The sequence below is a fragment of the Ochotona curzoniae genome, unplaced genomic scaffold (assembly GCF_017591425.1).
Source record: "Ochotona curzoniae isolate NIBS_2020 unplaced genomic scaffold, NIBS_Ocur_1.0 contig_2469, whole genome shotgun sequence".
Lineage (NCBI taxonomy): Eukaryota > Metazoa > Chordata > Mammalia > Lagomorpha > Ochotonidae > Ochotona > Ochotona curzoniae.
In genome coordinates this window covers 1,358,330-1,385,317 of record NW_024465471.1, presented here as the reverse complement: position 1 = coordinate 1,385,317, position 26,988 = coordinate 1,358,330, and the positions used below count along the sequence as shown (strand labels likewise).

The following is a 26,988-nucleotide window of genomic DNA, read 5'->3' as shown; positions in this document are numbered from 1 at the left end:
AAGATTCTTTTATTTCCTATGAATTTATAATTTCTCCACCATCCTTCCTCCATTGATTTGCTTTTGTGCTTCATCAACATCAGTTGGGCAAAGTCCACTGATCAATGTGTTAGTCTGTCTGCCAGTACTATACCATCTTGATTTTTGTAGCTTTATAGTAAGTCTTGCAGTCAGGCAAAGTGGGTCATCCAACTTTTAGTTCTTCAAAATAGAGTTAGTTGAATTGATTTTACACTAACTTCATTGTTCCTATAACAAATAAAAAAGAAAAGAGAGGCACTGTGGATGTGGAGATTCAGGGAAAATACAGTAAAGTCCATCCATACTAGATTAGTATTTTTGAAATGTTACTATGCTTTGGAAACATCTGGGCATTCATGCAAATTTCTAGTTTCTACTTGCAGAGACAGAGCTTACTCAGCAATTGATTCTGATGTAGCCAACTGCAGATTATCTCTTGAAATTTGTAAAACAATTGCATAGGGTGAAACAAGAACAAAAAAATCCAAACAACCTTTAGCGTTGTTACTGGAATCTGGGTCCTCTTTGGTTTCTTTCATCTCCTGAATTCTCACTTTCATTTCTAACATATGTAACAGACCCGCCTCTTGTCTGAAGACATATTTATCGTTCGCGGCTATATATACTAAAAACAATGTAATTTTTCAACATAATTTTTACTATATCCTAAATCCTTTGTTTCTGGAAAACCACACTTTGGAACTTGCTTTAAATGTGCTAGAACTCATTCTTTGGTTAGAAAGGCACCTACATAGATGGAACTATTGAGAGGCACCGCGGTACAATTTAGTGATGAAAGAAGACAGAAGATGTATGCCTCTCAGTGAGGGCAAAGAGTACAGTTGTGTCAGAACATGTTTAGCATACAAAATGAAAAAAAAAAAAAAAGGCTCTTTTACCTCATTTGTTCTCTTCTTCATTCTAGAGAAGAAAGTTCCTGCAGAAGCTCTTCCTTTTCTTGCTGCAGCTCCTGCAAATGCTGTTGGTTTTGCTCCAGTCTGTCTTCCAGCCACTGTAGCAGAGGCCCACTGACTGCTGACATCTGACTGCACAGATTCTTGGTGAACACTTAAACAGCAAAGACAAAGATGAGGTAGCGCTGGAGAAACATTATCCACAGCCTAGTCCCAGCAATAGCACTCCAATTATGAGCACAGAAAAAAAGTTGGGAGGAGGAGGAAGTAGGAAAAAAATGAGAGCAGGACTCCTAAATGATTTTCAATGGCCAGCCAGGGGAAGACTGATAAGCTGAACAGGCTATTTGATTTGAGGCCATCAGAATATCCCTGGATTAAGAAGCCAGAGAGAAGCCATGCAATGCAGAGCACAAAGATAGCCAGCTCTTCGTTCTCCTTGGGCAAAAGGTTCAGTGACATAGAAAAAAGTGAAAAACTTACAGCCTTAAAGTAATCTATATTTCTTCTAAAGATTAGAATTGACATCTACATATTCTGTAAGGGTCTGAATAAAGCCTTTCATTTTTATTGTTTCAACATTTATTTACTGGGCCTGGCTTGATGGCTCAGTGGCAAAATGCTCGCCTTGCATGCACCAGGATCCCATATGGATGCCAGTTCGTGTCCCAGCTTCTCCACTTCCCATCCAGCTCCCTGCTTGTGGCCTGGGAAAGCAGTGGAGGACGGCCCAAAGCCTTGGGACCCTGCACCCACATGGAAGACCTGGAAGAAGCTCCTGGCTTTGCATTGGCTCAGCTCCAGCCGTTGTGGCCACTTGGGGAGTGAACCAGCAGGCGGAAGATCTTTCTCTCTGTCTCTCCTCTTCTCTGTAAATCTGCCTTTTTTTTTTTTTAAAGATTTATTTATTTTATTGGAAAGAAAATCATCAGTAATATTTCTGAAATCAGCAGCAATATTCAAGGAAAAACATTTTACCTGAGCCATTATGGATCTTGGTTACTGAGTCCAGATGTGTAAGGCTAAATGAATAAAATAGTTTAGGTTAGTGGCAAAGGAAACATTGAAAGGAAAACAAAATGGTGATGCACTATAACAAAATGATAAACTGCATGAGAGCTTTGCCAGTTAAATTAGATTAATATGAATTATTTAAGCTCCCATTGCTGTGTTTTAATTAGGAGGGAGATGTAAATTTATTTGAAGATTCAAGAGACAATTCAAAGATACAATTCTGAAATAACTATATCACTAAAACCTTGACACAGTACACATTTAATGGGCAAGACCCAGTGTTTGGAAACAGAGCTGTTAAGATGTTGTGGTTTACTTTATTTTCATATTTCAAAAAGAACTATAGCAGGAGAGAACCAAATGTTAAAAAGAGATTGTCACCATGGAATGTGAGAAGCCTGCTCTAAAGCTTTCTTACAGAGGTGAAAGGGAAGAGGGCTAAAGACAAAGGAGACAAAAAAACTATGAACTAGTCCCAGCAGAGCAGCAGGGATGAGTGAGGCGGGGTACCTGTGGATCCTCCGGTATGCGTCCTGTTCCTCCTGACACAGGATTTTGGGCAGCTCTACTGCTGACTCAAGGCATACTTTTCCAATGGTGACATGAGGTACAATATGGATGGGTATTTCAATTCTTTCATACCTGCAAGGTAATCAGCTCAGGTTGTTTTTTAACCCCGAATTTTGTAATTCAAAGTTCTTTGTCCTTTTCATTGAGACTTTGTGACACAGCTTACTTCAAAGATTAAACATGGCTCTAACTCATTAAGTGATTCAACTCCCAAGCATATAAAGTTCAAAATGTGTTCATCTGACAGCAAAGTGGAAGCCCACTTGCAGAGCCAATATTCTCTATTCCCAAAGATAATTCAAGACTACTTCTGTCAAATTTACGGAAGCCTTATGAGTTCAAAGTTCTTATGTTTTCACAGGAACTTTCCAGTGATCGCAGTGCATGAGGAAGAGAAAATGTAAATTCTCCAATGACTTTATCAGATTGATTCTATATAAGCTCATTTACATGTGTGGTCACTTGTTCTAACTTAGGGTTCATCAGTGGCCTTCATCTCCTGTTTTCTCCCCTGGGGGAAACATTTCACAGATGCCAGAGCGGGAAAAACAAATGTGCTTTTTATCAAAGCCAACCAATCTACATTCCACTGAAGGTACTCATACCGAAAACTTCATCACTGAACAATCTCATGGCACTCTGAGGCCTCATTGGTTTGATGATAAAGCAACATGAACTCCAGCTCCTCTCACTCTTTTTCCAACCCAGTAGTGTGTCCGGGCCCTTTAACACAACTAGATAGAACACAAATTCCAAGAGACCTTTTTTTTTTTTTCACACCCAAATAGTTAAGGAAGAATTCATGAAACAAAATTTCATGGTGGTTAGGTGGTTTGCAGAAGGCCACTTGGAATAAACACTATAACTGATGATTCTAGAAACCTTGAAGAGGTCAATGTGCAGCTGCCATTAGTTTACTTAACAATGTTGCTGAGTTTTCCAGCAACATGAGCAGAAATTGTTCTCAGAGGAAACCTCTAGAGCTTCTGACAATTTAAACTACAGTCCCAGAATCCGCATAGGTGAGAGCCAAAGCACATGACAGACTCTGCTTCTGATAAGAACAATTCTACTATTGGAAACACCTAGAATATCTGGGTCAAGTGAAATAGGTTCTAAGCAAAGTCACTGTGACAGCTACCAAGGCAAAGAGTAACTGAAGGAAATAGAAGAATCTAGAGACTGAGATTTAGGGACAATTTTCATGAAAAGGTAGCTAGCAATTCGAGAGGAAGAAATTTATAAGAAGTTGATAGAGGGAGGAGGTGTTTGGAGCAGTAGTTACATTGCTTCCTGCGATGCCCACATTCCATACTAGAATCCCTGAGCCTGAGTCCTGGGCTCTACTCTGCTAAAGCAAACCACGGGAAACAGCAGCCGATAGCGCAAGTGGCTGAGTACTTGCCACTCTTGGGGGAGACCAAAACTGAGTTCTGGGCTCCCAGCTTTATCCTGGCCCAGTCTTGGCTATTGTTAGCATTGAGGGAGTGAATTAGTGAATGGAAGATAATGATTTTTCTCTTTATCTTTTTTCAAAACAGGTAGAATAGTTTTCAAAAGGTTTATGGGTGTTGACTGATAAGACTGCAGTATCAAGGTGCAGCAGCTGAAATCCCAACAAATCAAAACAGAAAGTCACAGAAGAATTCATCCCGATTAGATTGAAGTTATAAATCTTCCATCGTATCTGCCTGACACAGAAAGGGATATGTGGTTTCTGGAGATTAGCATTATTTAGTCTAATGTCTATTGTTTTTTTAACATGAAGAACCAAGAAAATAATAAATGACCATAACAAAAAGTCAATAGAAGATTCATAGATAATATAATTAGTAGATAAAGAAGTTTACAATGACTATGAAAAATGTTAAAGGAATTTAAGGTGAAGATGAACAAAAACAAATACAAAAACCAGAAAAGTAGAACTGAGTCATATAAGCTCTAAAAATGAACCCAATACAGTGACATCAGTAAAGTGGAAGATCAAAAGGCTTCAGGCTGCAGTGGGAACAAGAGGGCAGAGATACAAGGAAAAGAAGCAGGAGCAACCTGCTTAGGGAATTTTTAGATGACTAAAACAACATTGAGAATTCTATAAAAGAAATATCCTTAGAATATGAAACTCTGGTTGCTCTGAATGGTGAATGTCTTTCTGGCATGCATCCACTCCTGTAAGAACTAGGAAAGGTGTCTTTTTTTCTTTTAAACATTTCTTTATTTGGGGGGTTGGCATAGTATAATAGCAGACTAATCCTACACCTGGAGCACCAGCATTTCATATGGGTGCCAGTTCACGTCCCAGCTGCTCCACTTCCCATCCAGCTCCCTGCTTGTGGCCTGGGAAAGCAGTCAAAGACGGACCAAAGCCTTGGGCCCCTGCACCTGTGTGGGAGACCCAGAAGAAGCTCATGGCTTTGGATCAATTCAGCTCTGCCTATCTCAGCCATTTGGGAAGTGTACCAGCAGATGGAAGACCTCTCTTTCTATCTGTGTCTCTCCTTTCCTGTAAATTTGCCTTTCAGATAAAAAAATATTTTTAGTAAACTTTATTTATTTTGATGGAAACGTTAGAGAAAGAGATCTTCCATCCGCTGACTCATTCCCCAAATGGTCCCAGTGGCTGGAGCTGGGTCAGATTAGAGCTAGGAGCCAGGAGGCAGGAACTTTTCTAGAGTCTCCCATGTGGGTGCAGGGACCCAAGGACTTGGGTCACTTTCCATTGCTTTCCCAGACACATTTGTAGGTAGCTGGATCAGCAGTAGAGCAGCCAGGATTTGAATCTGTACATATATGGGGTGCTGGCACCACAGGTGTAGGATTTACCCAATAGGCAATATTAGTGGCCTCAATGATTATCTTAGTTGTCATAAAGATGCTCAATGGGCTAAATGAAAACAGATATAAACCACTAAATGAAATCAGGAAAGTCATCCATGAATTGAATGAGGATATAATAAAGATGTTGAAAATTAGAATTGGAATTACTGGAGCTAGAACACAGTAGGTCAACTGAAAATCTCACTGTAAAGTCAACAGAAGACTTTGTAAGTCAGAAAAGAATCAGAAAACTGAAGACGTGGGAAGTCATGGGAAATCAATAAGTCAGAGGATCAAAAAGAAAAAATAATGAAGAAAGGTGAAGAGGGGCTGGTGCAATGGCTCAAGAAGCTAATCCTCCACTTTGAAGCACCAGCATCCCACATGGGCACTGGTTTGAGTCCCAGCTGCTCTACCTTCCATCCTGTTCCCTGTGTGTGGCCTGTGAAAGTAGCAGAGGAAGGTTGAAGCCCTTGGACCCTGCTCCCATGTGGGAGATCCTAAGGAGGTTCTCGGCTCCAGGCTGTAGCATGTTTCAGTACTTCTTTCCTTTTTTATAAATACTATTCCACTGGATGGATATGGATTTTGCTTATCCATTCACAGGCATGAATCTATACAAATCTAAAATCTGCATATGTAGTTTTTATTTTATAACTCACCAAAGAAAGAAATAATTTTGGTGAATTAATTACAATGAAGATACTGCTAAGATGCCCAAGATCTAAACTGTCAAAGATATTTCATCTCTTATAGAGCTGCTAATGGGTTTAAGTACAAATATAGAGCTCTTAGTGTCTTACCAGCAGGAGAAATAAAACAAAAAAAATTAGAATAACCGATTTCGTGCTCACTTTGGCAGCACATATACTAGAATAACCAATTCCCTGGACTGCAATTAGCCCATTAATATAAAGATACATCTCTGTCATACTTACTCTGAACTCTTTTGAGCCTGTATGGATTGGAAGCAAGTGTAGAGTACTCGGCCAGTCTACAAAACAAACACACAAACAAAAACCCACAAAACAACAACAACAAAGGCAAAGATATGTCACACAAAGAAGGAGTAATCTTCAAATGAGGATAGCAACTTAGTAGACTCTAACCTAAAATCTAAAGTCGCCTCTGGAAGTGGACGCTTACAGAGATTCCAAAGACACAGAAATCAACTGATATAAGAAGCATCACATTCACAGTCCACACAAGATGGCTAGAACCCAACAGCCACTTCAGGGAAACAAGGAATTGCTGACAAATGTGGAGAACCAAAAACGTAAGAGTATTTAAACTATTATTTGGAAATTCCCAAACTTAGCAATCACTATTTATAATAACAACAAATATGTAAGTATGACAAATCTGAAAGCATTTAAGTGAATTAGGTTTAAGGCATTGAATTTTAACACCTCTGGAAAGAAGTGATATTATATAAAATAATCATTAATACAGATTCTGAGAATATAACCACTGTACTAAATAGTTACACTTTTGGTATTGTTGAAAGATATCATATTGACAATGTCAAACAGTACTTTTCTTTTTGTTTGGACTGACATGTTAAAAATTTCTTGACATGATCATAATATTCAGACAGAATTTAATTGGAACAGACTCCAAATAAGTAACAACAAAAGCAACCATGTAGCAAATCATGTAACTTCTCTGAGCTTCTGATCATTCATCAATAAGATGTGAATATTCCCTATAGGCTTCTTGTCAGAGTCCGAGCACATGCACAAAATACTTACTAAGTACCCACCACTCAGTAAGTGAGAAAATGCTAGCAGTTGTGACTATTACTAGCCCTCAAAATATGTAGAGAATCTCCATTCCATCACTGTGGTCAACCTCCATCATTTCCCGCAGAGATCACTACAATAGCTTCCCAACTGGTATCACTGATACCATGGATTTCACTTTCCCTCTCCAAGTCTATTGATGAATACAGTCCCTACAAGTTCTACTAAAACACAGTCACTTCCAGTAGCTCCTCAACTCAGTGACAAAGCTAAGGTCCTACAGGATCTGTCCACACCCCATTATGTTTTGGTTCTGAAAAGGAATGACAGATTGAGTTACTGTGCAAATTGATACACTTCTGAGAAGGAAAGAGACTAACTAAATGACAAAACTAGGATTGACAGAAGCAAACTGAAATGTATGGTGACAGTCGCCCTCAGTCTGTTGTCACCACACAACTTCCTCAATGCTCCACAGTGAGTCTTTATACTGGGTCTTTATACTGGATATTTCCTCTGCCTAGCATGTTTTCCCTTCAAGAAAGTAATATGACTTGTTCTCTAATATTCTTCAGGTTTTGACTCAATGATGTTTCTCATTGAAATATTTCCTGGCTATCATATTAAAACTGCAAGGATAATTTTCTCTACACAAATACATAGACAGAGGTAATATATAGACACATACACGATACCTTTGTGTTTTTATCTTCTATGAAACAGGAGAAAATAAGCCCTACAAAGCCTTGATCCATCATCTGATACATGGCTTGTGTTCGAACATCTGAAAATACAGACAAAAATAGCCCATTCATGGGTGTTTCACTTTAAAATATACTATTAAGCTACAGTAATTAAAACAGCATGGTATTTACATAAAAACAGACGTGTAAGACAAGTGGAACAGAGATTCTAAAGTGAACTGACGCACTTCCAACAACTGACATTTCATGAAGCTGCTATGAACACACACTGGAGAGTCTTTTCTACAAATGGCTCTAAGGAAACTGAATGTTCACATGTAGAAGAACAAAACTAAACTGCCCATCTCTTATCATATGCAAAGACCAAGTCAAAATAAAGACCTAGATATAGGACATGAAACTTTAAAGCTTGTAAAAGAAAAACAGAGAACTGCTTCAGGACATTGGAATATGTAAGAATTTTTTTTTCCAGACCATACTCCCACAGTACAAGATATGAAGGTAAAAATAGACAAAGAGTCGAGAAAACATCAAGAGGATCATGTTGAATGAAATCAAATCCACAAAGACAAACATTTCATGTTCTCTCTTATTTGTGGGAGCAATAATTTAAAAAAGCAAAACCCAGTAAAATGAAAGAAATGCCTACAGCAGCATTGTTATATAGGTTTGCATAATTTTGTTATATCTTTGTCAAATCAATGGTTAAGAATCTTAGTTGTAATAATTGGTGATTGCTTTAAGATACTGCACATGAATGAAATAATTTTTCCATTCAATTATTGTTTATTATTGCTGTCTATTTCTACTAAACTAAGGTCTTTCACTTTTTTCTTATTCCTCTAAGCATTAAGCGTTTTTTTAAAAAAAGATTTATTTTTATTTGAAAGTCAGATATACAGAGAGGAGCACAGACAGAGAGAAAGATCTTCCATCCACTGATTCACTCCCCAAGTGGCTGCAACGGCCAGAGCTGAGCCAATCTGAAGCCAGGAGGAGGGGGCCAGAGCCTTCTCCAGGTCTCTCACGCAGGTGCAGGGTCCCAAAGCCTTGGGTCGTCCTCCACTGCTTTCCCAGGCCACAGGCAGGGAGCTGGATGGGAAGCTGGGCTGCCGGGATATGAACTGGCACCCATATGGGATCCAGGATATGCAAGGTGAGGGCTTTAGCCATGAGGCTACCGTGCCAGGCCCAGATGCCCACATTTCATATTGGAGTAGAATCCTATTCTGCTTGCAACAAACCTCACTGCTAATGAGTGCTGTGAAAAGCAGTAGAAGATGGCCCAAATGCTGGGACCCCAGCCACCCACATCAGATTGAGTTTCAGGTTCCCGGTTTCAGGTTGACCCTGCTGCTATGGGCACCGAGGGAGTAACTCACCAGATGTCAGATCTTTCTTTCTCTCTGCTTTTCAAATATGCAAACATAAATTAATTAGATAAATACATTTTAAAAATTTATGTATTTATTTTATTAATTGCACTGCATTATGTGACACAGTGTTATAGACACTGGGATTCTCCCCACCCCTCCCCAAACCCTCTCCCCATGGTGGATTTCTCCACCTTGCTGCATTACCACAGTTCAAATTCAGTTGAGGTTCTTTCACTGGAAGTAAATACATTTTTAAAGGTCTATTTATTTCAAGAGCATGATTTTCCACCTGCTGCTTCACTCTCCAGATGGCCACGATGGTCAGGACTGGGCCAATCCAAAGCTAGAAGGTAGGACCCACTGCAGGGAGCTAGAGTAAAAGTAAAGCATCTGAGACTAGAACTAGTACAAATATGGGTTGCTGGCACCACAGGCAGTAGTTTAACATACCATGCTACAATGCTGGAGGTAATAAATATTTTGCTGGGTTAGTAAAATGTTAGAAAAAGTCTTCAATTAAATAATAAAGCTCTATTGTCTAGTCCAAGAGTATACCTGTTACGAAAATGTGATTTAGAAAGAAATTGCAAATATCAGTTACCCTCTAAAACTTGGTAATTCTCCTCCCTGGGGACTTAGAAAGAGTGTAGAATAAGATTAAAAAATATTTCATCAGAGAGCTCTTCTGTGGACAGCTTCTACTAAAGTGCATATATTAGATTTGCTACTAAAGGATGGAAGCGCAGAAATATCATGGTGATGACTCTCAAGGGAAATTAGTTTATAGAAGTGATTCTGCTATAATTCAATTCAACATCCCAGAGACTAAAAGAAAATTTCGCTACAAAAGAGGTGGGGAATTTTTTTTTCCTGCCAAAGCCATTTGGATATTTATAACATCACCCACAAGCCATACACAAGGACTAATTTAAAAATTGGCCTGCTATAGATATATTGAATTTTGAGTCCTACCTGCAGTTAGTTGCCTTGGAGGGGCAAGGCCAAATAATTTTGCAGGATTTTGTATTGGCCACGGGCTGGATGGTGCCCACCCCTGCACTATATCATTATTTAATTTTTGAAATGGAGACAATAAACAAATACCAAATACCATTAGAAATTATTGCAAGGTTACATAACAAAACCTACCACTGATCTAAATTTATAAAAAACATGCAAAAGATCAGATATCAAAACAAAACCCTGTCAGCACAGTTGGCGCAGTGATTGATATTCATTCAAACATTCCTTGTATTTATTTATATCTCTTTGATCTGCATTAAGATTTTCTCTCTAAAAAAAAAGATTTTCTCTAATGTCTTCTCAAGTAAATAGCACCTGGTGCAAATAGGAAAGAAGGTGGCTGGAACTACTGAATATACATATATGGGTGTGTGTGTATACGTATATGTATATAACACACACCCATATACAAAACAATGTGCAAATGTAAAACATTGGTAAAAATTTAATCTTTAAAAGTTTTATTTATTTATTCACCTTTATTGTAAAGAGTGGGGAAGACAAGGAAACAGAGATCTCTTCCATCTACTGCTTTATTCTCCAACGTGCACAAGCACCCAGGGCTTGGCTAAGGTCGACCCAGGAGGTAGGAACTCCATCCAAGTTTCCCATGTGGGTGGCAGCGACAGAAACACCTGCTGCCTCCCAGGCTGCAGACGGTCAGAAGGTGGGATATGAAGTAGAGCAGTCAAGTCTTGAGTAATGCCCTCTAAGTGGGATACAAGAGTTCCAGGTGCTGTGCAAATGCCCAATCCTGGTAAAATTCATAATACCTCCAAATACAATTCCTTACCACTTACTTAGAATAAACTTATTCCTGGGCCCAGCGTGGTACCCTAGCAGCTAAAGTCCTCGCCTTGAACGCGCCAGGATCCCATATGGGCGCCGGTTCTAATCCCAGCAGCTCCATTTTCCATCCAGCTCCCTGCTTGTGGCCTGGGAAAGCAGTGGAGAACGGCCCAAGGCATTGGGAGCCTGCACCTGCGTGGGAGACCCGGAAGAGGCTCCTGGCTGTAGATTGGCTCAGCTCCAGCCGTTGCAGCCACATGGGGGTGAGTCAGCGGCCAGAAGATCTTTGTCTCTCCTCTCTGTATATCTGACATTCAAATAAATCTTTTTTAAAAAAGAATAAATTTATTCCTTCTCTCACAGAGTTTTGTATTTTAAAAACTGAAAGAACTTTTAGCACATTAACTAACATATCAAAGTATCAGTTCCATTCCATTTCATTCACAACCACTGAAGATGGTTATTATCCCCACAATGCCACCCAAAAACTGCTTTTCTCAAGCTCATTGTTCTATTCTTGTCTTCAATTTACCTGATCTAGGTGCCAGTGAGATAGCTCAATTGACTAATTTTCTGCGTGCAAGTGCCAGCATCCCATAAGAATGTCAGTTCAAGTCCCGGCTTCTTCACTTCCCACCCAGCTCCCTGCCTGTGGCCTGGGAAAGCAGTGGAGGACGGCCCAAAGCCTTGGGACCCTGCACCCACGTGGGAGACCTTGGGCTTTGGATCTACTCAGTTCCAGCTGTTGTAGCCACTTTGGGGAGTGAACCAGCAGACTGGCTAAAGCCAGTTACCAAAAGCTTCTTCCAGGTGGGTTCCAAACACTTGGCCATCTTCTGTTGCTTTCCCCAGGCACAGTAGCAGGGCAGGCAGCTGGATCAGAAGTGGAGCAGCCAGAACACAATCCAATGGCTATACAGGATGTCAGAATTGCAGGTACTGGATTAACATGCTATGCTACAATGCTGCCTCTGACAGAGCATTAAGGAAAGAAAGATTCTAAACTGAAACAACATGCTCATTAACACAGATAATGCACTTTGATATAAATGCCTTATCTCACTAGGCACAGAGAAGTTCACAGACCAGAGTCAGACCAGGTCAGTATTAGATGTTTCAAATTCAATATAGCTAAAGCAAACATTTGATTTACCTCTCGAAACACAGTGCCCTCCTCCCTCTCCCCACCGCCAAGTTACCAGCAGGATCGAACAGAAGCACAGTCACTTCTCCTTTGAATCACTACATCCTCCTATCCGGTTGCTCTTTACATTTTTAACTTTGCCACCCTACAATCTGTCCCAACTTAGCATACATTGATCCATTGAAAATTTAAGACAGTTTGCATCATGCCTCTGCTGAAAATCTTACAATGGTTCCTGATCTCAGAGCAAAAAAAAAAGAACCGAGAAGAGTGTACAAAGGCCTACCTATCTTGGAGTGCTAGCCTGCAGCCATACCGGCCTCCAGATACTGATGTGGTCAACTCTTACTTCCCTCTGGGAGGCTTCATCATGCCACACAAAATGTAAACACATCAATTTTATAGTATATGATATACTGTCACTAACCAGGGTCATCATGATGTATAATAAATAGATCTCCAAAACTTACTCTTCCTTACTGGGACTTTATGCCCTTTGAACAAAATCATCCACCTTTTCCTTACACTTATTCCCATAATTGAACATAAGGATACTTCAGAAAGTATAGTGAAAATGCAATTAAAAGATAAGCTTACTTCAATGCAAGGAAATTTTGAATTGCACGCAGTATTTTCACAGTAAGTGTCTGCAGAAACTTTTTAAAAACCCTTTTTACAATAAATGTCAATGAAGAAAACAGTAACCACGGATTCCAGTCCAAAATACACCCTATGCCTCTTTTCCTGCTCCTCATACATATCCTTATATAACATACTTTTAAGATAGTCTAGACTTAGCGTGCCTAGTGACTGTTTTATCCTACTACAAAATAAGTTTTACAAAGGAAGGAAATCTGTATGCTTTTCTCTTATGTTTAAGAGAGTATCAAGTACATACTCGGCTCTCAATTAATCTTTGCTAATAAATGACATATTTATTTCTGACCATCCTCCCCACTCCTATTACAATGTAAATTCAATGAAGGCAGTGAGTCAGTTTATTACTGTTGTCATGCCTGTTTCTGATCCTGGCTAGAATACAGAAAATGGTTTGTGTGCATTTGCATGCTTAATGGAATTCAGTCGTTCTGCATCTGTTTCTTTTGGACTTCTTCTAATCTGCAAAGAAGGAGGATGTCAAACTCCCTCCAGTACTCATCTATCTCGGCTAGATTGCAGAACATTAATTACCTGCTCTTCCTCTCTTGCTGTTGAACAGCTTCCTTTACACCTTTACTGTGTTGTAAATCCTGTTTTCTTTTTTTTTTATTTAAGATTTTTTTTTATTGGAAAGGCGGATATACAGAGAGGAGGAGAGACAGAGAGGAAGATCTTCCATCCGATGATTCACTCCCCAAGTGAGCGCAACGGCCGATGCTGCGACGATCCAAAGCCAGGAGCCAGGAACTTCTGGGTCTCCCACACGAGTGCAGGGTCCCAAGGCTTTGGGCCGTCCTCGACTGCTTTCCCAGGCCACAGGCAGGGAGCTGGATGGGAAGTGGAGCTGCCAGGATTAGAACTGATGCCCACATGGGATCCCGGTGCGTTCAAGGTGAAGACTTTAGCCGCTAGCCCACAGCGCTGGGCCCCATAAATCCTGTTTTCACATCAAGAAATCCACAAATCACACTTCTCTGTCTTTTCCATGTCATCTAGCTTGTGTGGATGTTTTTGTATTCTTCTATTGTTCTTTCTCAGTCCTCACTGTGTGTGCATCCTTCACTTCCTGGCCATTCAATATAACGACTTCAGAGGTGCTCCACATGGCCCTCTTTCCCACGCATACCTCTCCTTGTGCACAGATGCGCCTCCGGTGTCGGAGATCACATGTCAGAAATGCATACATTCGAATAAATGGGGTCTCAGTGAATCAAAGTTATACTTTAAGCTCCTAAAGAGAGAATATCTCTGCAATTAAATGTAAAGGTTCCCACAGGTGAGCATAACTGCCTTTTTGGTTTCCAGTAGAAATTCTCAGACAAAAGTTAGAGTTGCTATCACTGTTGCAGCTTTCTGACACCGAGGACACTCTGATGCAGGCCAGAACGCAGTCATTTTTCTCATCACTTTAAGTTGGTGCACAGGTTCTTGTGGTGCATGAAAGCATCAGAACAGGAGCACGGTTGTAAGCTAAGCATGGTTCTCTTGTGAAGCAGATGGGAAAGGGCTGACCATCACACCATCTGCCAGCGAACGATTCATGCAGATGTGTCATTGCCAGCCTTCTGCACACATGTGCTGCATGATAAAAGACTTCACGGCTCCCATTTCAGCAACCCAATTTAAATTTCACAGTGACTTAAAGCAGCATAGACTTAGCAAGGATATACTTGCTTTACTGCATTGTCCCAGGTAGGATCTCTATACTCTGCATTCCAGATCTATTTTGTATTGAGTTATGTGCATTTGCTTCTTTAATATAATTTCATATTTCAAGCCCTTTGCCAACTCCCTCGGCCTCTGCCATAGCAAGCAGTAGCGGCACCGGGGCGGCCAATCTGAATGCAGTGAGGGAGACCATGGATGTTCTGCTTGAGATTTCAAGAATTTCGAATACTGGCTTAGATATGGAAACCCTGTCTATATGTGTGCGACTCTGTGAGCAAGGGACTAACCCAGAGGCTCTGCCATCAGTTATTAAGAAGCTTCACAGGGCCACTGAGGCCCTGAAGACTGCTGATAATGACTAGCTGACTTTCTGGAGAAATCCTGATGACATATGTCAAGCTCTGCGAGGGGATTTGAAGGTTGCATTATAGTCAAGAGTGAACAGTGAAATTATTGCATGCAGCAGCATAGGAAAATGTTCTTTTAAAGAATTACAATCCTGGGCCTAGCGCGGTGGCGCAAGTGGTTAAAGGTCCTCGCCTTGCACCCCCGGGATCCCATATGGGCGCCGGTTCTAATCTGGGCAGCCCCGCTTCCCTTCCAGCTCCCTGCCTGTGGCCTGGGAAAGCAGTGGAGGACGACCCAAAGCTTTGGGAACCTGTACCCGTGTGGGAGACCCAGAGGAGGCTCCTGGCTTTGGATCGGCATAGGATTGGCCCGTTGCGCTCACTTGGGGAGTGAATCATCAGACGGAAGATCTTCCTCTCTGTCTCTCCTCTCTGTATATCCGCCTTTCCAATGAAAAAATAATAAAAATAGATCTTTAATAAAGAATTACAATCCCATAGCTTTATAAATCAGCGGAAAGTGACTCAGACAAAGAACCATCAGATGTGTTTACATCTCGTCTCGTTTACTTTTTGTAAATTACCATAATGCATTGACATTGCAATGTTCATACTTTTGTATTCCTTATTTATAACTCTGATACCTTGATTTTTCTGAGCAGTCTGTCTGTCACGTGCACATGTGCTGCGCCTATTTGAAGTGCAGTGGACCCATCAGTACTGATGCTATGACTCATTGACATTTCTATTATAAACTTTAATTTGAATTGTTTATGTGTAGTAACTGTGGATTTGTGTTGGATTGGGCTGAAAGTTGACAGGATTTCAGCCACCATTCGAATTTTCATTTAGATTCATCATGTATATCAGAATGTTGTTTTGTAAAAGAAGAGCATGGAAAACATTTCTTGTAATGTGTGCTCTTTAACAAAGAGTACTTACTTTTTAAAACAGGTTTTGGCAGGTGATAGAGTGACAAGGTCATTTTTTATATTGGTTGAAAAGTAAAAATTTTAAAACATATTTACAGGGCCCGGCACCATAGCGTAGTGGTTAAAGTCTTTGCTTTGAACGTGCCCAGGATCCCATATAGGCACCAGTTCTAATCCTGGCAGCCCCACTTCCCATCCAGCTCCCTGCTTGTGGCCTGGGAAAGCAGTTGAGCACAGCCCAAAGCCTTGGGACCCTGCACCCATGTGGGGGACCTGGAAGAGGCTCCTGGCTCCTGGCTCAGGTCCAGCCATTGCGCTCACTTGGGGAGTGAATCATCGGATGGAAGATCTTCCTCTCTGTCTCTTCTCCTCTCTGTATATCTGCCTTTCCAATAAAAATAAATATAAATCTTAAAAGAAAAGAAACATATCTACAAAATACTGACAATACTTAGTATTATAGTTTGAGGCATTTAATAAGAATTTTAGTTAGGGATGTTTCTCTTTCTAAATTTTTTTATCCATAACTGGAGTTATCTTATAAATTAATACCCAAAGAAATGCATAAAGTGAAATATAGTTCATATGCGAAATTCATTCTTGCTTTTATCATATAAAAGCAATCGAAATCTTTATTGAATAAATCGAGTGGTTACTTAATAAATCACTAGATGGGCGGTGTGTGAACAGATACTAAATATTTTCTGAAAATTAAGGGTTTCTAGTCATGAAACAAAAATTAAATGTTCTGCATCAGGGATTACAAATACTATAGTCTAAAGTCATTTTATGTCATTATGTTTACCCTTAAAGTTTTAACCAAAGTTGTGATTCAAAGGTAAATTTTAGAAAATTTTGGAGTGTGTTGATTCTTTCCATGTAACAGAATCTGAGTGAAAATGTTTTGCAAGACTAGTAAAAATTTAATTTGACTGGGCCAGCGCCGTGGCCTAGCGGCTAAAATCCTCACCTTAAACGCACCACGATCCCATATGGGCACCGGTTTTAATCCCAGCAGCTCCACTTTCCATCCAGCTCCCTGCTTGTGGCCTGGGAAAGCAGTGGAGGACAGCCCAAAGCCTTGGGTCCCTGCACCCGTGTGGGAGACCTGGAGGAAGCTCCTGGCTCCTGGCTTTGGATCGTCACAGCACTGGCTGATGTGGTTACTTGGGGAGTGAATCATCGGACGGAAGATCTTCTTCTCTGTCTCTCCTCCTCTCTGTATATCTGACTTTCCAATAAAAATAAATAAATCTTATTAAAAAAAAAGGGGGGCACCTCCAACCTACCACTATTATATTGCAGCAGCTTGGATAAACTTCTCTCAGAAAGAAACAGAGCAGAGCTAATTATTCAATTATTTGAGTGATTTAACTGGGATAGAGCACCAGATAGTCCTTGAGGACCAATGAGAGGTTTTCCTTAGCCATTCATACTACAGTGACGATGAATACAGAATTCACTATAAACTCAGGCCCATACGAATAGTAGTGTTCATAGTGGAAACAACACATAGTTGGGTCTAACCTCAGCTTTGCCACTTACTTCCCTCACCTGAGCCTTCATTTATTCTTCCATACAATAGGGGGTAAAGTCTCTAGCTCACTGGTCACCATCAGGATTAAAGAAAAAATCCTTTGAAAACAACTGTAATGAATAATTAAGTGCTTATGAATATTAATTTGCTCTCCAAGTAATGTTATTCTACTTTCTTGAGAGACTTGTAAAGCAGAAGAAAAAGTTTTTCAAAAAGCGATAAATAGGGCCCGGTGTGGTGGCGCAAGTGGTTAAAGGTCCTTGCCTTGCACCCCCGGGATCCCATATGGGCGCCGGTTCTAATCCTGGCTGCTCCACTTCCCTTCCAGCTCCCTGCCTGTGGCCTGGGAAAGCAGTGGAGGACGACCCAAAGCTTTGGGACCCTGCACCCGCGTGGGAGACCCGGAAGAGGCTCCTGGCTTTGGATCGGCATAGTATCGGCCCGTTGCGCTCACTTGGGGAGTGAATCATTGGACGGAAGATCTTCCTCTCTGTCTCTCCTCTCTGTATATCTGCCTTTCCAATGAAAAAATAATAAAAATAAATCTTTAAAAAAAAAAAACTGAGGCTACCAATTAAGTGGGTGTTTCACAGGGATGCCTCTTTAAAAAAAAAAAAAAAAAAAAAAGCGATAAATACCAAAAAGGAGCAAAGACAGAGAAAAAGCATTCTACATGGATGGAGAAGCAGGCAAAAACACCAGTAGCAAGGACAGATCATGTGAAAAACACATTATAAAAACCAGTTTTGTAAATGTCATTATTAACACTTTTGAATCTTCAGAACAGGAGTACTACTGGACAGTACTACCATTCAGCAACCAGCAATTTTCAGTTATACTTCTTTTTCTTTTTAAATATCAGTCCATTTGTCAGGCTTTAGAGTCTTCATTTCCTGAATACATATGAGTAATGGCATGTTGGGACTTTATCTTACTCCATTTTTATGTTTACCAATTTATTCATTTCTGTTTGAAAGGCGGAGTGACAGAGGGTGAAAGGCAGAGAGAAAGAGCAGTAGAGAACGTGATGCCTTCCATCTTCTGGTTCACTCCCCAAATGCTTGCAGCAGCCAAGAATGGACTAGATCAAAGACAGGGGCTAGGAACTGCATATGGGTCTCCCCTGCAGGTGGCAGAGACCCAAGCACTCGAGCCAGCATCTGCTGCCTCCCAGCTTGTGGGAACAGAGTACTGGAGGTGGGTGCACCAAGCAGTGGCAGAGCTTATCACAAATCATTACTTCCAAAACATGGGAAAACATATTAAAATACTGACATCTACTTAAGGATAATGAAATTTTGGCTTAAAATAACTATAGCTTATATAATTGAGCAGGAAAATGATACTTGTTTCTGAAACCAATAAACGTTGCAACTTTATCATACTTACCAACATGTGAAGGCCAAACAGTTATATGAGGATGGGAGTGATACCAGCCCACAACTCTCATGGGGCGACCTGTTAATTCAGCCAACCTGTGTGTCTGTCAAGGTATTTTCAAAAGGTGGAAACAAAATTTCTGATGTTAATAAGGACTCACAAAGCATCTTAAAGTTTAAAATAAAGCCTATTACAATTTAATGGCAACAGAAGGATGAATGAAACAATGGGGACACTCAGGATTTCCTACACTGTCCAATTAAAGGCCAAAGTTTTCCCAAGATTTATTTTGTTTTGTTTGAGTGGCAAAATGACAAAGAGAGGGACAGACACAGACACAGACACACACAGACATGCAGATCTTCCATGCACAGCTTAGGGCGGGGCCAGAGCAAAGCCAGCCAGGTCTGCTGTGCAGGCAGCAGGGGCCTAGCACTTGGGTTATCTTCCAGTGCTTTCCACATATGCAGGCAGGAAGCATGATCAGAAGTAGAGCAGCTGGAAGACACCAGTGCCCCACTGCGGGGTGCTGACATCATAAGTGGCGATTTGAATTTTACACTACATCAATGGCCCCAAGGGTTTTTATTTGTTTGTTTATTGAAAGAATCCACATCACCTACTATTGCACATAGTTAATCCAGTTTAGATCTTGTTTGATCACTCAAATCCCCACCACTGTGCTACCTGAAAAACTTTAGAAGTCACTTCCGTTATGAACTTACGATGCGGTCACTTCCTAGACTGCTGCTGCTGCTCTTCTAACACATGCTAATTAGTCTTTCTGCCAATTACTTACTTTAACAATTCTTTTTGTAAAACCAAATCTGAGAAACAATACATTTTAAATATAATATACATATCAGTTTTCAAATGCTGAAAAATTATTTAACTTTGCATATATCTACTCATGTACAAAGCTATTTAATTTCTTTTAGTTCATTTCTTCAGCTACAGACTGGGAGAAATAATGTCTCACATAACAGTGAAGCATAAATGAGGTAATCTACACAAAGTGTTTTCTATAGTGTCCAGCAACTAGTAGCAGCTTAATAAATGGTAATTGCAATGTTAAAGTTAGTAACATGCAGCATTAACTCGAGCCATCAGCCCCATTTGGGGGATGGACTAGCTTCAGTTTGAAGGTATAACAGATAATCATGTAATATATCATCATGGCCTAAGATTTGATCTCAGTAAAGTTTGTGTTTTAAATACAAATGACTGGACTTTCTGTTTCGGGCCAAGACAGTCACAGAAACTAGACTTACCTTCCTGCCTGAAATAAAAAACCTGGACAATACACAGGAAGCAACAATTTTCAAGACAGTAGTCAGCATGCAAGAAGGCCACGCAGATGGGAAACAAACAAGGTGAACACTGGAGAAGATATCTAGGCGAGGAAAGAAAGTTTGTTTTGGTGTTAGCAAGACTCAAAAGGAACAAACCATTTGCAAGCAACTCAACAGCTTCTAGTACACAGCTGAATAGCCCTGTACCTGACTGCTCTCTGGATGTGTAACAAAACAGAGTTACATACACTGTATCAGGAACAATGCTCCGGCTCCTAATCTAATTTGTAACATGTATCCTTTAGGGAAAACTATGTGAGGGGCACTAAGGTCTTTCTGCATGATTTTTGCAACTTTGTGTGAGTTTGTAATTGTTTAAAAATAGTTTTTAAAAATTAGAGATGCCAAAGGTATACAACAAATCCAGAAATATGATGATATAGAAATATCAAAACAAAACCTTGACTGGAAAACCAACACACATGCCATGGATGAAACAGAAAAAAACATTTTCATCACAAAAGACCAATTTTCTTAATATCTAGAATTCTTGTAAGTTATTAACTTACAACAGAAAAATGCAAAAGACATCAGATAACTCAGAAAAAAATTAAAACGACTCTTTAAAAAATGTGAACAGCTGATCAAATTTACTCATAAGAACATCATTCGTTAAAATTGCAAAAATTAGATTTTTTTGCTGATCTGATTTTCCACAACCAGTCTTTGATAACATATGACATTACTGAACATTGAGAAACAGGTTTCTTGTATATTGCTGGCAAATCCTTCATAGCTACATGTACATATCACCTTTGCCCCATATCACCTTCTGAGATGAACTATACAGAGATGCACATATTTGTAAAACACAGAGTAAAGATGTTATTCACTACAGATTAGTCATCTGCTGCATACCATGCCATCATCAGGATCAGACAGTTCTATATAATGAAGAGACACGGTGAGTGAACAAAGGAAACAGTATAAGCTAGCATTAAATATTAGATACTTTTCTCAACATGAAATAGTTATATATGATTTTATATATACACTGAATTCATCCATAAGAATGCATGAAAAACTGGTAACTTGTTCATATCTTAAAGACGGTCACTGGCAGAACTGGCACAAAGGTTGGACAGAAATACTTTCTATGCCTTTTTTGTACTTTTTACACTTCATCTCAGCCAAAAGGCTGAAAAGCGATACCTTTTTTGTACTTTTTAAACTTTATGCTATAGATGTGTACCATCAACTTTTAGAAAGAATTGTCTACTTGACTACAATATTCACCACTTCAATGCCACTAGTGTAAATTTAACTCATTATAGCTAGGGTCTACTGTCCGGATCACAGGAAGCAAATGTCCTATATGATCACACTTGGATTATATTTAACATGTAATATCACATTCAATTCTTAGAATTGCAATTTTTTGAGGGGAAGTCTCAAAGGAAATCTTTCCAAAGGGTAAAGACTAAGATCATGAGAAACTTAGAAATTCCATATGAGAACTGTAAGCAAGGATCCGGTGGGAAAGGAAGAGGTATGAAGACAGCAACGCAGCAGGAAACAAACAACTGCATCAAAAGGGTCAATATTGCGATTTGTTACCAGCTGCCAGAAAGAAAAATGGGAAACCTAAGCAGAGCATTGTGGCCTAGAAGCCCAGAGCACATAAAAGCTTCTTATTCACTTCTAAGGATATCTCTGCCTCTGTTGAGGCTGCAGACAACTGCTCTGGAGAAATCTCCACTCGGTCCTTCCTCTTGTCAGATCGTCGCAATATAATGACAGAATGAATGTGAACAATTCTGACAGTGTCAACCTAAAGAAAAAATTATAGAAAAGGTTATACATCTCCATTTGCTTACAGAGTGGTATTACATTACAATAGCAGGTGAAGGATTCCACTTTATAACTCACAGTTTTCTCATGGTTAATGAAATGCTTCAAGACACCAACCTCAACACACTTGAGTACATTTAATAAAAATTAAAAAAAAAAACTTCAAAGCTAAATTTAGATCAACAACGGATTTTCTGTTTTGAAAGAGCAACATAATTATTTGATTTACAACCATATGCAAGACGTTATGTCACAGAAAGGAACAAAAAGTGTTCAAAATACTAATCACAGGTCCTGGTGTAGCAGCCTAGTTACTAAAGTCCTCGCCTTGCACGCACCAGAATCCCATATGGAAGCTGGTTCTAATCCCATGGCCCCACTTCCTTTCCAGCTTCCTGCTTGTAGCCTGGGAGGGTGGTGGGTGATGGCCTAGAGCCTTGGGACCCTGCACCCGTGTGAGAGACCCGGAAGAAGCCCTGACTTCGACCATTGTGGTCACTTGGGGAGTGAATCAGAGGATGGGAGATCTTCCTCTCTGTCTTTCCTCCTATCTGTACATCTGTCTTTCCAATAAAAATAAAATAGATCTTAAAAAAATACTAAGGATACACTTGAGCAGCAAGTAACATACATGACACTATATTCAAGTAATGTAGAAAATGAATGCTATGAGAACTCAGAGGAAAGAAATCACTTAGGTTAGAAAAAATATTTTATAGCAAAAATAGGCAAGTACATCTGTTCTTGACCGCTGCTGGTCTCTCCATCTACAGGTAACCAAAAGAGCTTGGAAAGCAATAAAAGGTGGAAGTGAGGTATCTGGAAGAGAAAACAGCTAACGGAGTTGGAATGGAAGAGGGTAAGTCTGAGAAAATCAAGGGGAGACTGTGCAAGGATCTTGGATGATTTGAGAAAAAGCTGGAAGGATGGGAATCATTTTAGATAGAAATAAGATGAAGTCCTGGACTAAGGAGATGGCAGAGAAAGACAAAACTGATTTTAGACAAGATATGGCAACTTATGAACCACGGGTGACCGGAGACAGAAAATTTCCAGGTTAAAATCAGGCTAATCATAGGAGACAAATCTTAACTTTAGAAAAGTGAAGGATGGAAGACGAACTCAATTTCAGATCTGGGATGAGAAGATTTAGAATGTGGCAAATGTTAGCAGGCAGCTGAGATAATAGATCAGGCTCAAACAGAATCCATCGGGGAGTCAATGAGGTTTTTATGAATTAATAAAAAGAGAGAGAGAGAAAGGAAGTGTGGAGAGAAGGAACAGAGGTCTGAACATAAACTAGGAAGCTCCAGACTCCTGGGTTCAGCCTGGCCCAGTGGGTACAGGCATGTGGGGAGTGAACCAGTGGGTGGGCTGGAATAAAAGAGCTTAGGAAGACAGGCAGAGAAAGCAAAATTGGAACAATAAAATGATTCGAAACTTTCAACAGAAGTTATGAGCCTGGCACTGTCAGATGCTGAAGGGGTAATGCTCAAATCTGACAGGCTTTTGAAGACAGATCTGCTATCTAGAACACAGCAGCCACTGGGCACACAGGTCTACTGAGCCTTTGAAATGGGGCAAGTCTGAATCTAGATGTCCCACAGGTATGAAACAGACACTGGAATTAAAGGGCAAAAAAATAATGTAGAGTAGCTCAACATTTATAGACTATTTGCTATAGTAGTCTTTCACACTTATTTCATCCAAAAGGTCATGTAAACTTGAATTAAAAGATAGGTTTCTCTGAGAGCAAAACAATTGAGAGCCACACACAAGGTTTTGAATGTTTTGAAGATACTTCCATATGTCTCACTGACAAGCAAAGAGTTTACCTCTTTCCACATACAGACAAGCAAAGATTTTGTTTTCTATAATCTGCTTTCAACTTTAAGTTTTTCAAATACAAAAATTTAAAGCTAGTGATACAAAAGATTTGCATGTTCTGGCACTTTCCCCTATATATGCCACATGGTCTCATTTTATACCTCGGTGCCTTGCACACACTGCCCTTTCTATCTAAGATGCTTTGTACTCCCATTCTCCCTCACCTTGCGAACTCTTTCACGTTCTTTCAATTTCCAAATAATCCCTTCCATATGACTTCTTTGTATAATTACACTTATTTCTGCTAGAATGTATACTGTTAGGCTGTGATTTATATGCACAACTTTCCCCGCTAGCAGAATGGAAGTACCTTCAGGGCAAGGACTATACGTATCTAGCAGGCACAGCATATACAAGAAAGAAGATTAAAAGCAGAGTTGGCAAACCTATGACCTCACAACATAAATAACAAAAGGCCACAGAGAAAAGGACAACATGTTACAGTGCTAGAACAAAGTATCTGCCAGGAACTCAATATTCAAATGTATCACCCAAAAATGGAAAAATAGACATTGCAGATGACCTAAAACGGAGAGAATTCATCACGAGCACAGAAATACTAGAGGAAGGAAGGACTAACAAGCACTGCAAGAGGTATTAAATATGTGGGCAAGTACCTACAATGGAAGGCAACGATAATCTAAGAGGTGGCAGGCTATACATGAAATTAAAATGTTCCAAAAATCAAGTACAGATGGTCTCTGACATAAATGGTTTAGTTTATCTTATGATAGTTGTTAAAGTAATATGCATTAACAAGTCTTAGTATAAAAGGAAGTATACACTAGTAGTATCAGAAGATAGAGATTGAGTAGTGTTTTTTGCAGACACACATGCCATGTGACAGGGTCCCTGAAGAAGCTGTGGCTTAGGACAGGAAGAGAGATGCTTTCTGTGATATGTGTTCAGGTGTGGAAGTTTGTATATTGTGGGACTAAATATATGTAGTTGTTGCTTGGTAATTTGCTGGGAGGGGAGGAAGCAATTCATTTTCATTTTAGTTTACAGAAGTTCCATATCTGGGATATACTGGAGAAAAAATGTACTGGTCTTCTACCATAACTAGGCTGAGACGCATTCTATTAGACCCTTAAAAAGGCTTGGGTATGAGCACACAGAAGGAAAATCAAGGGAGACTAGGAAGCCTGAGTAGAAACTGGGGTTCAGGATAAAGAGATAACAATGAGAGCTAGATGTGAAGATCTTAAGGAAGGTGGGAGAAGAACCAGAAAGCAAGCAGTGAGAAAAAGCAAAGAAGGTTAGTGACAGTTAACTATGTAAACCTGATCCACTAACAATAATTTGCTACCAAACAAAACCCCACAAAGAGGTCTTCTTTCTATATCTGATTTGACTAGAAAGAACCCACCCAACGCAAACTGAACGCACCCCATAACAGAAATCCCTTCCCACCTGCAAGGTTCCATCATGTAAAATTCTAGCACACATACCTTTTCTGCAACTGTGCGCATTTCATTTCCAGTATATGCAAATTTGAAGTCACTCCTATTGGGGATAAATTAGGAAAAAGGGAACTAGGGCATTGAATATTTTTAAAAGAAATTAAAGTAAAATAACAGCGTATAATGCAACCTTAGTAAGATGATAGAAATAAGAACCAGTACTAAAGCTGCACTCATACAAAGCTCAGTTCTCAGAGCAGTAGGTATTGAGAATGTAGGGCTCCGAAGTATACTTTGCTCTGCTTTGAAATTGATAGTTACCCAAAGGTTGAAGCAGATCAAGCCGTGAAGCTACTGGGGATCTGTGGGATGTGGAGGGTACATCACATGGGGAGGCAGAAAGCCGTAAACAATTTGCATGCAGGAGAGTATAAACACAAAGCCAACTGCTGGCATCTCACTGAGATTTTACAGGAGACAAAGTTAAAACATATCAAGCACAAAAAATGGAAACTAGCAAAATGCATTGCTAATCTTTGCAATATTCTGCTTTTATATAAATCAAGAAAGAAATTTCTCAGGTTCATTTCCGATTTGATCCTGCAACCATATTTCTCAGCTAAGGGCACATGCACATCTGAAGCAAAAATTCTTCGATAAGTAACAGCTGGAACGAAACACACATCGAACCATCGGACGGAAGATCTTCCTCTCTGTCTCTCCTCTCTGTATATCCGCCTTTCCAATAAAAATAAATAAATCTTTTAAAAAATTTGTACCAACCAGGGAGCTTTGTGCTCCTAATGACTAAGATACAATGCATACATATCATTTGTTACAAGTCTGAATAAACAATGACTTAGAAGGCATGCATAGAGAAACATTGTCTTACCTCGTCTCATCATTCAACTAGAGTGGGAAAAAGTAGAAAACATTATTGCTCACATTATGATTATGGCTGTTTCATATACAGGGATGCAATTATATGAGAAATAGGGTATGAATGACTGGAGACTGTAAACAGCTAAAGTGCATTTCCTCATCCCCGCTCCTCCCTATACACCATTTCACACAGCGCAAACTTTAGCTTCCTTTGAAAGTCCCATGGTTTCTTAGGTTCTGGGATCTGCTTTGTGCATATCTGTGCTTCGCTGGAGGGAAGAGCACAGGGCAGGTAAGGCCTTCTAAATGCGGCTTCCTGTTTCCCAGGACTCCGATGTCTTCACTATACTATGATGTCTTTTTGGTCTGACCTGCAGTTTTTTTCAAATGGATTAAATAACCCAAAAGCTAAAGGAAAGCCAGGTCCTCCCGGGCCTTCTGCAATATTGCTGGGAGCTTGCGATAGAGCTAAAGGGTGGACAAAGATCTCAGTCCATACGGACTGCCACGGTCCCGGTGCTGCCGGCCCCCACCCGGGGCCATCCTGGGACAGTTCAGCAGGGTTCTCCAGCAAGGCTGCGTGACCTACTTACCTCCCCTATGCAGAGTCCCATCACCTCCTCCTTCTCTGTGCTCAGAGCATGGTTGAGACAAACTAGGAAGGCGTCAGACTCGAGATGAACCGCCTGCACTGCCTGTACCACCTGCATCGCCATCTTGCTCAAACCCGGCTCCCGTCCGCCTCGGGCCCACTCCAGCCTGACCAACCGGCTGCTCGGGTGCAGCCTCCCCCGCGGCCCTGCTCCGAGCTCCGCCCATCTCTGGCCTGCAGCGCGCCCCCTCCTCGGGGGCGGGGCTTGCGCTGCGGGGGCGGGGATGGGCGGAGGGGGAGTGCTCTCCGGGGGCGGGGCGCGGCTCGGGCCGACGCGCGGGGGCGGGCCCCCCCAGCAGCACCTGGGAAGCGGCGGTTGGGGCAGGCGTGCCGGTTGGGCTGGAGGGCGGTGGCCGGCCGGGGTCGACGCGACGCGGCCGAGC

The 26,988-nt window shown here is 40.6% G+C and overlaps 2 protein-coding genes across 3 annotated transcripts; one reads left to right on the top strand and one right to left on the bottom strand.

The window, feature by feature from the left end:
- BRCC3 (BRCA1/BRCA2-containing complex subunit 3) lies at nucleotides 1-26,726 on the bottom strand. Of its 2 annotated transcripts, XM_040974661.1 has the most exons (11): nucleotides 26,547-26,726; nucleotides 25,964-25,980; nucleotides 25,120-25,174; nucleotides 21,642-21,761; nucleotides 18,648-18,735; nucleotides 7,774-7,862; nucleotides 6,275-6,330; nucleotides 2,460-2,591; nucleotides 1,914-1,957; nucleotides 920-1,089; nucleotides 1-248 (listed from the first exon to the last, which is right to left on the bottom strand). In XM_040974661.1, the coding sequence occupies exons 1-10, from the start codon at nucleotides 26,667-26,669 to the stop codon at nucleotides 938-940; spliced, it is 876 nt and encodes a 291-aa protein (XP_040830595.1). In that variant the 5' UTR covers nucleotides 26,670-26,726; the 3' UTR covers nucleotides 1-248; nucleotides 920-937. The 2 variants fall into 2 exon arrangements, with proteins under 2 accessions (XP_040830595.1, XP_040830596.1); XM_040974662.1 differs by lacking the exons at nucleotides 25,964-25,980; nucleotides 26,547-26,726 and having other exon boundaries at nucleotides 1-249; nucleotides 921-1,089; nucleotides 25,120-25,936.
- LOC121152547 (mitotic-spindle organizing protein 1-like) lies at nucleotides 12,320-14,933 on the top strand. The gene is made up of 2 exons (XM_040974678.1): nucleotides 12,320-12,498; nucleotides 14,552-14,933. Exons 1-2 carry the CDS (start codon nucleotides 12,320-12,322, stop codon nucleotides 14,802-14,804), a joined length of 432 nt encoding a protein of 143 aa, XP_040830612.1. The 3' UTR covers nucleotides 14,805-14,933.
- Nucleotides 26,727-26,988: the final 262 nt, after the last annotated feature.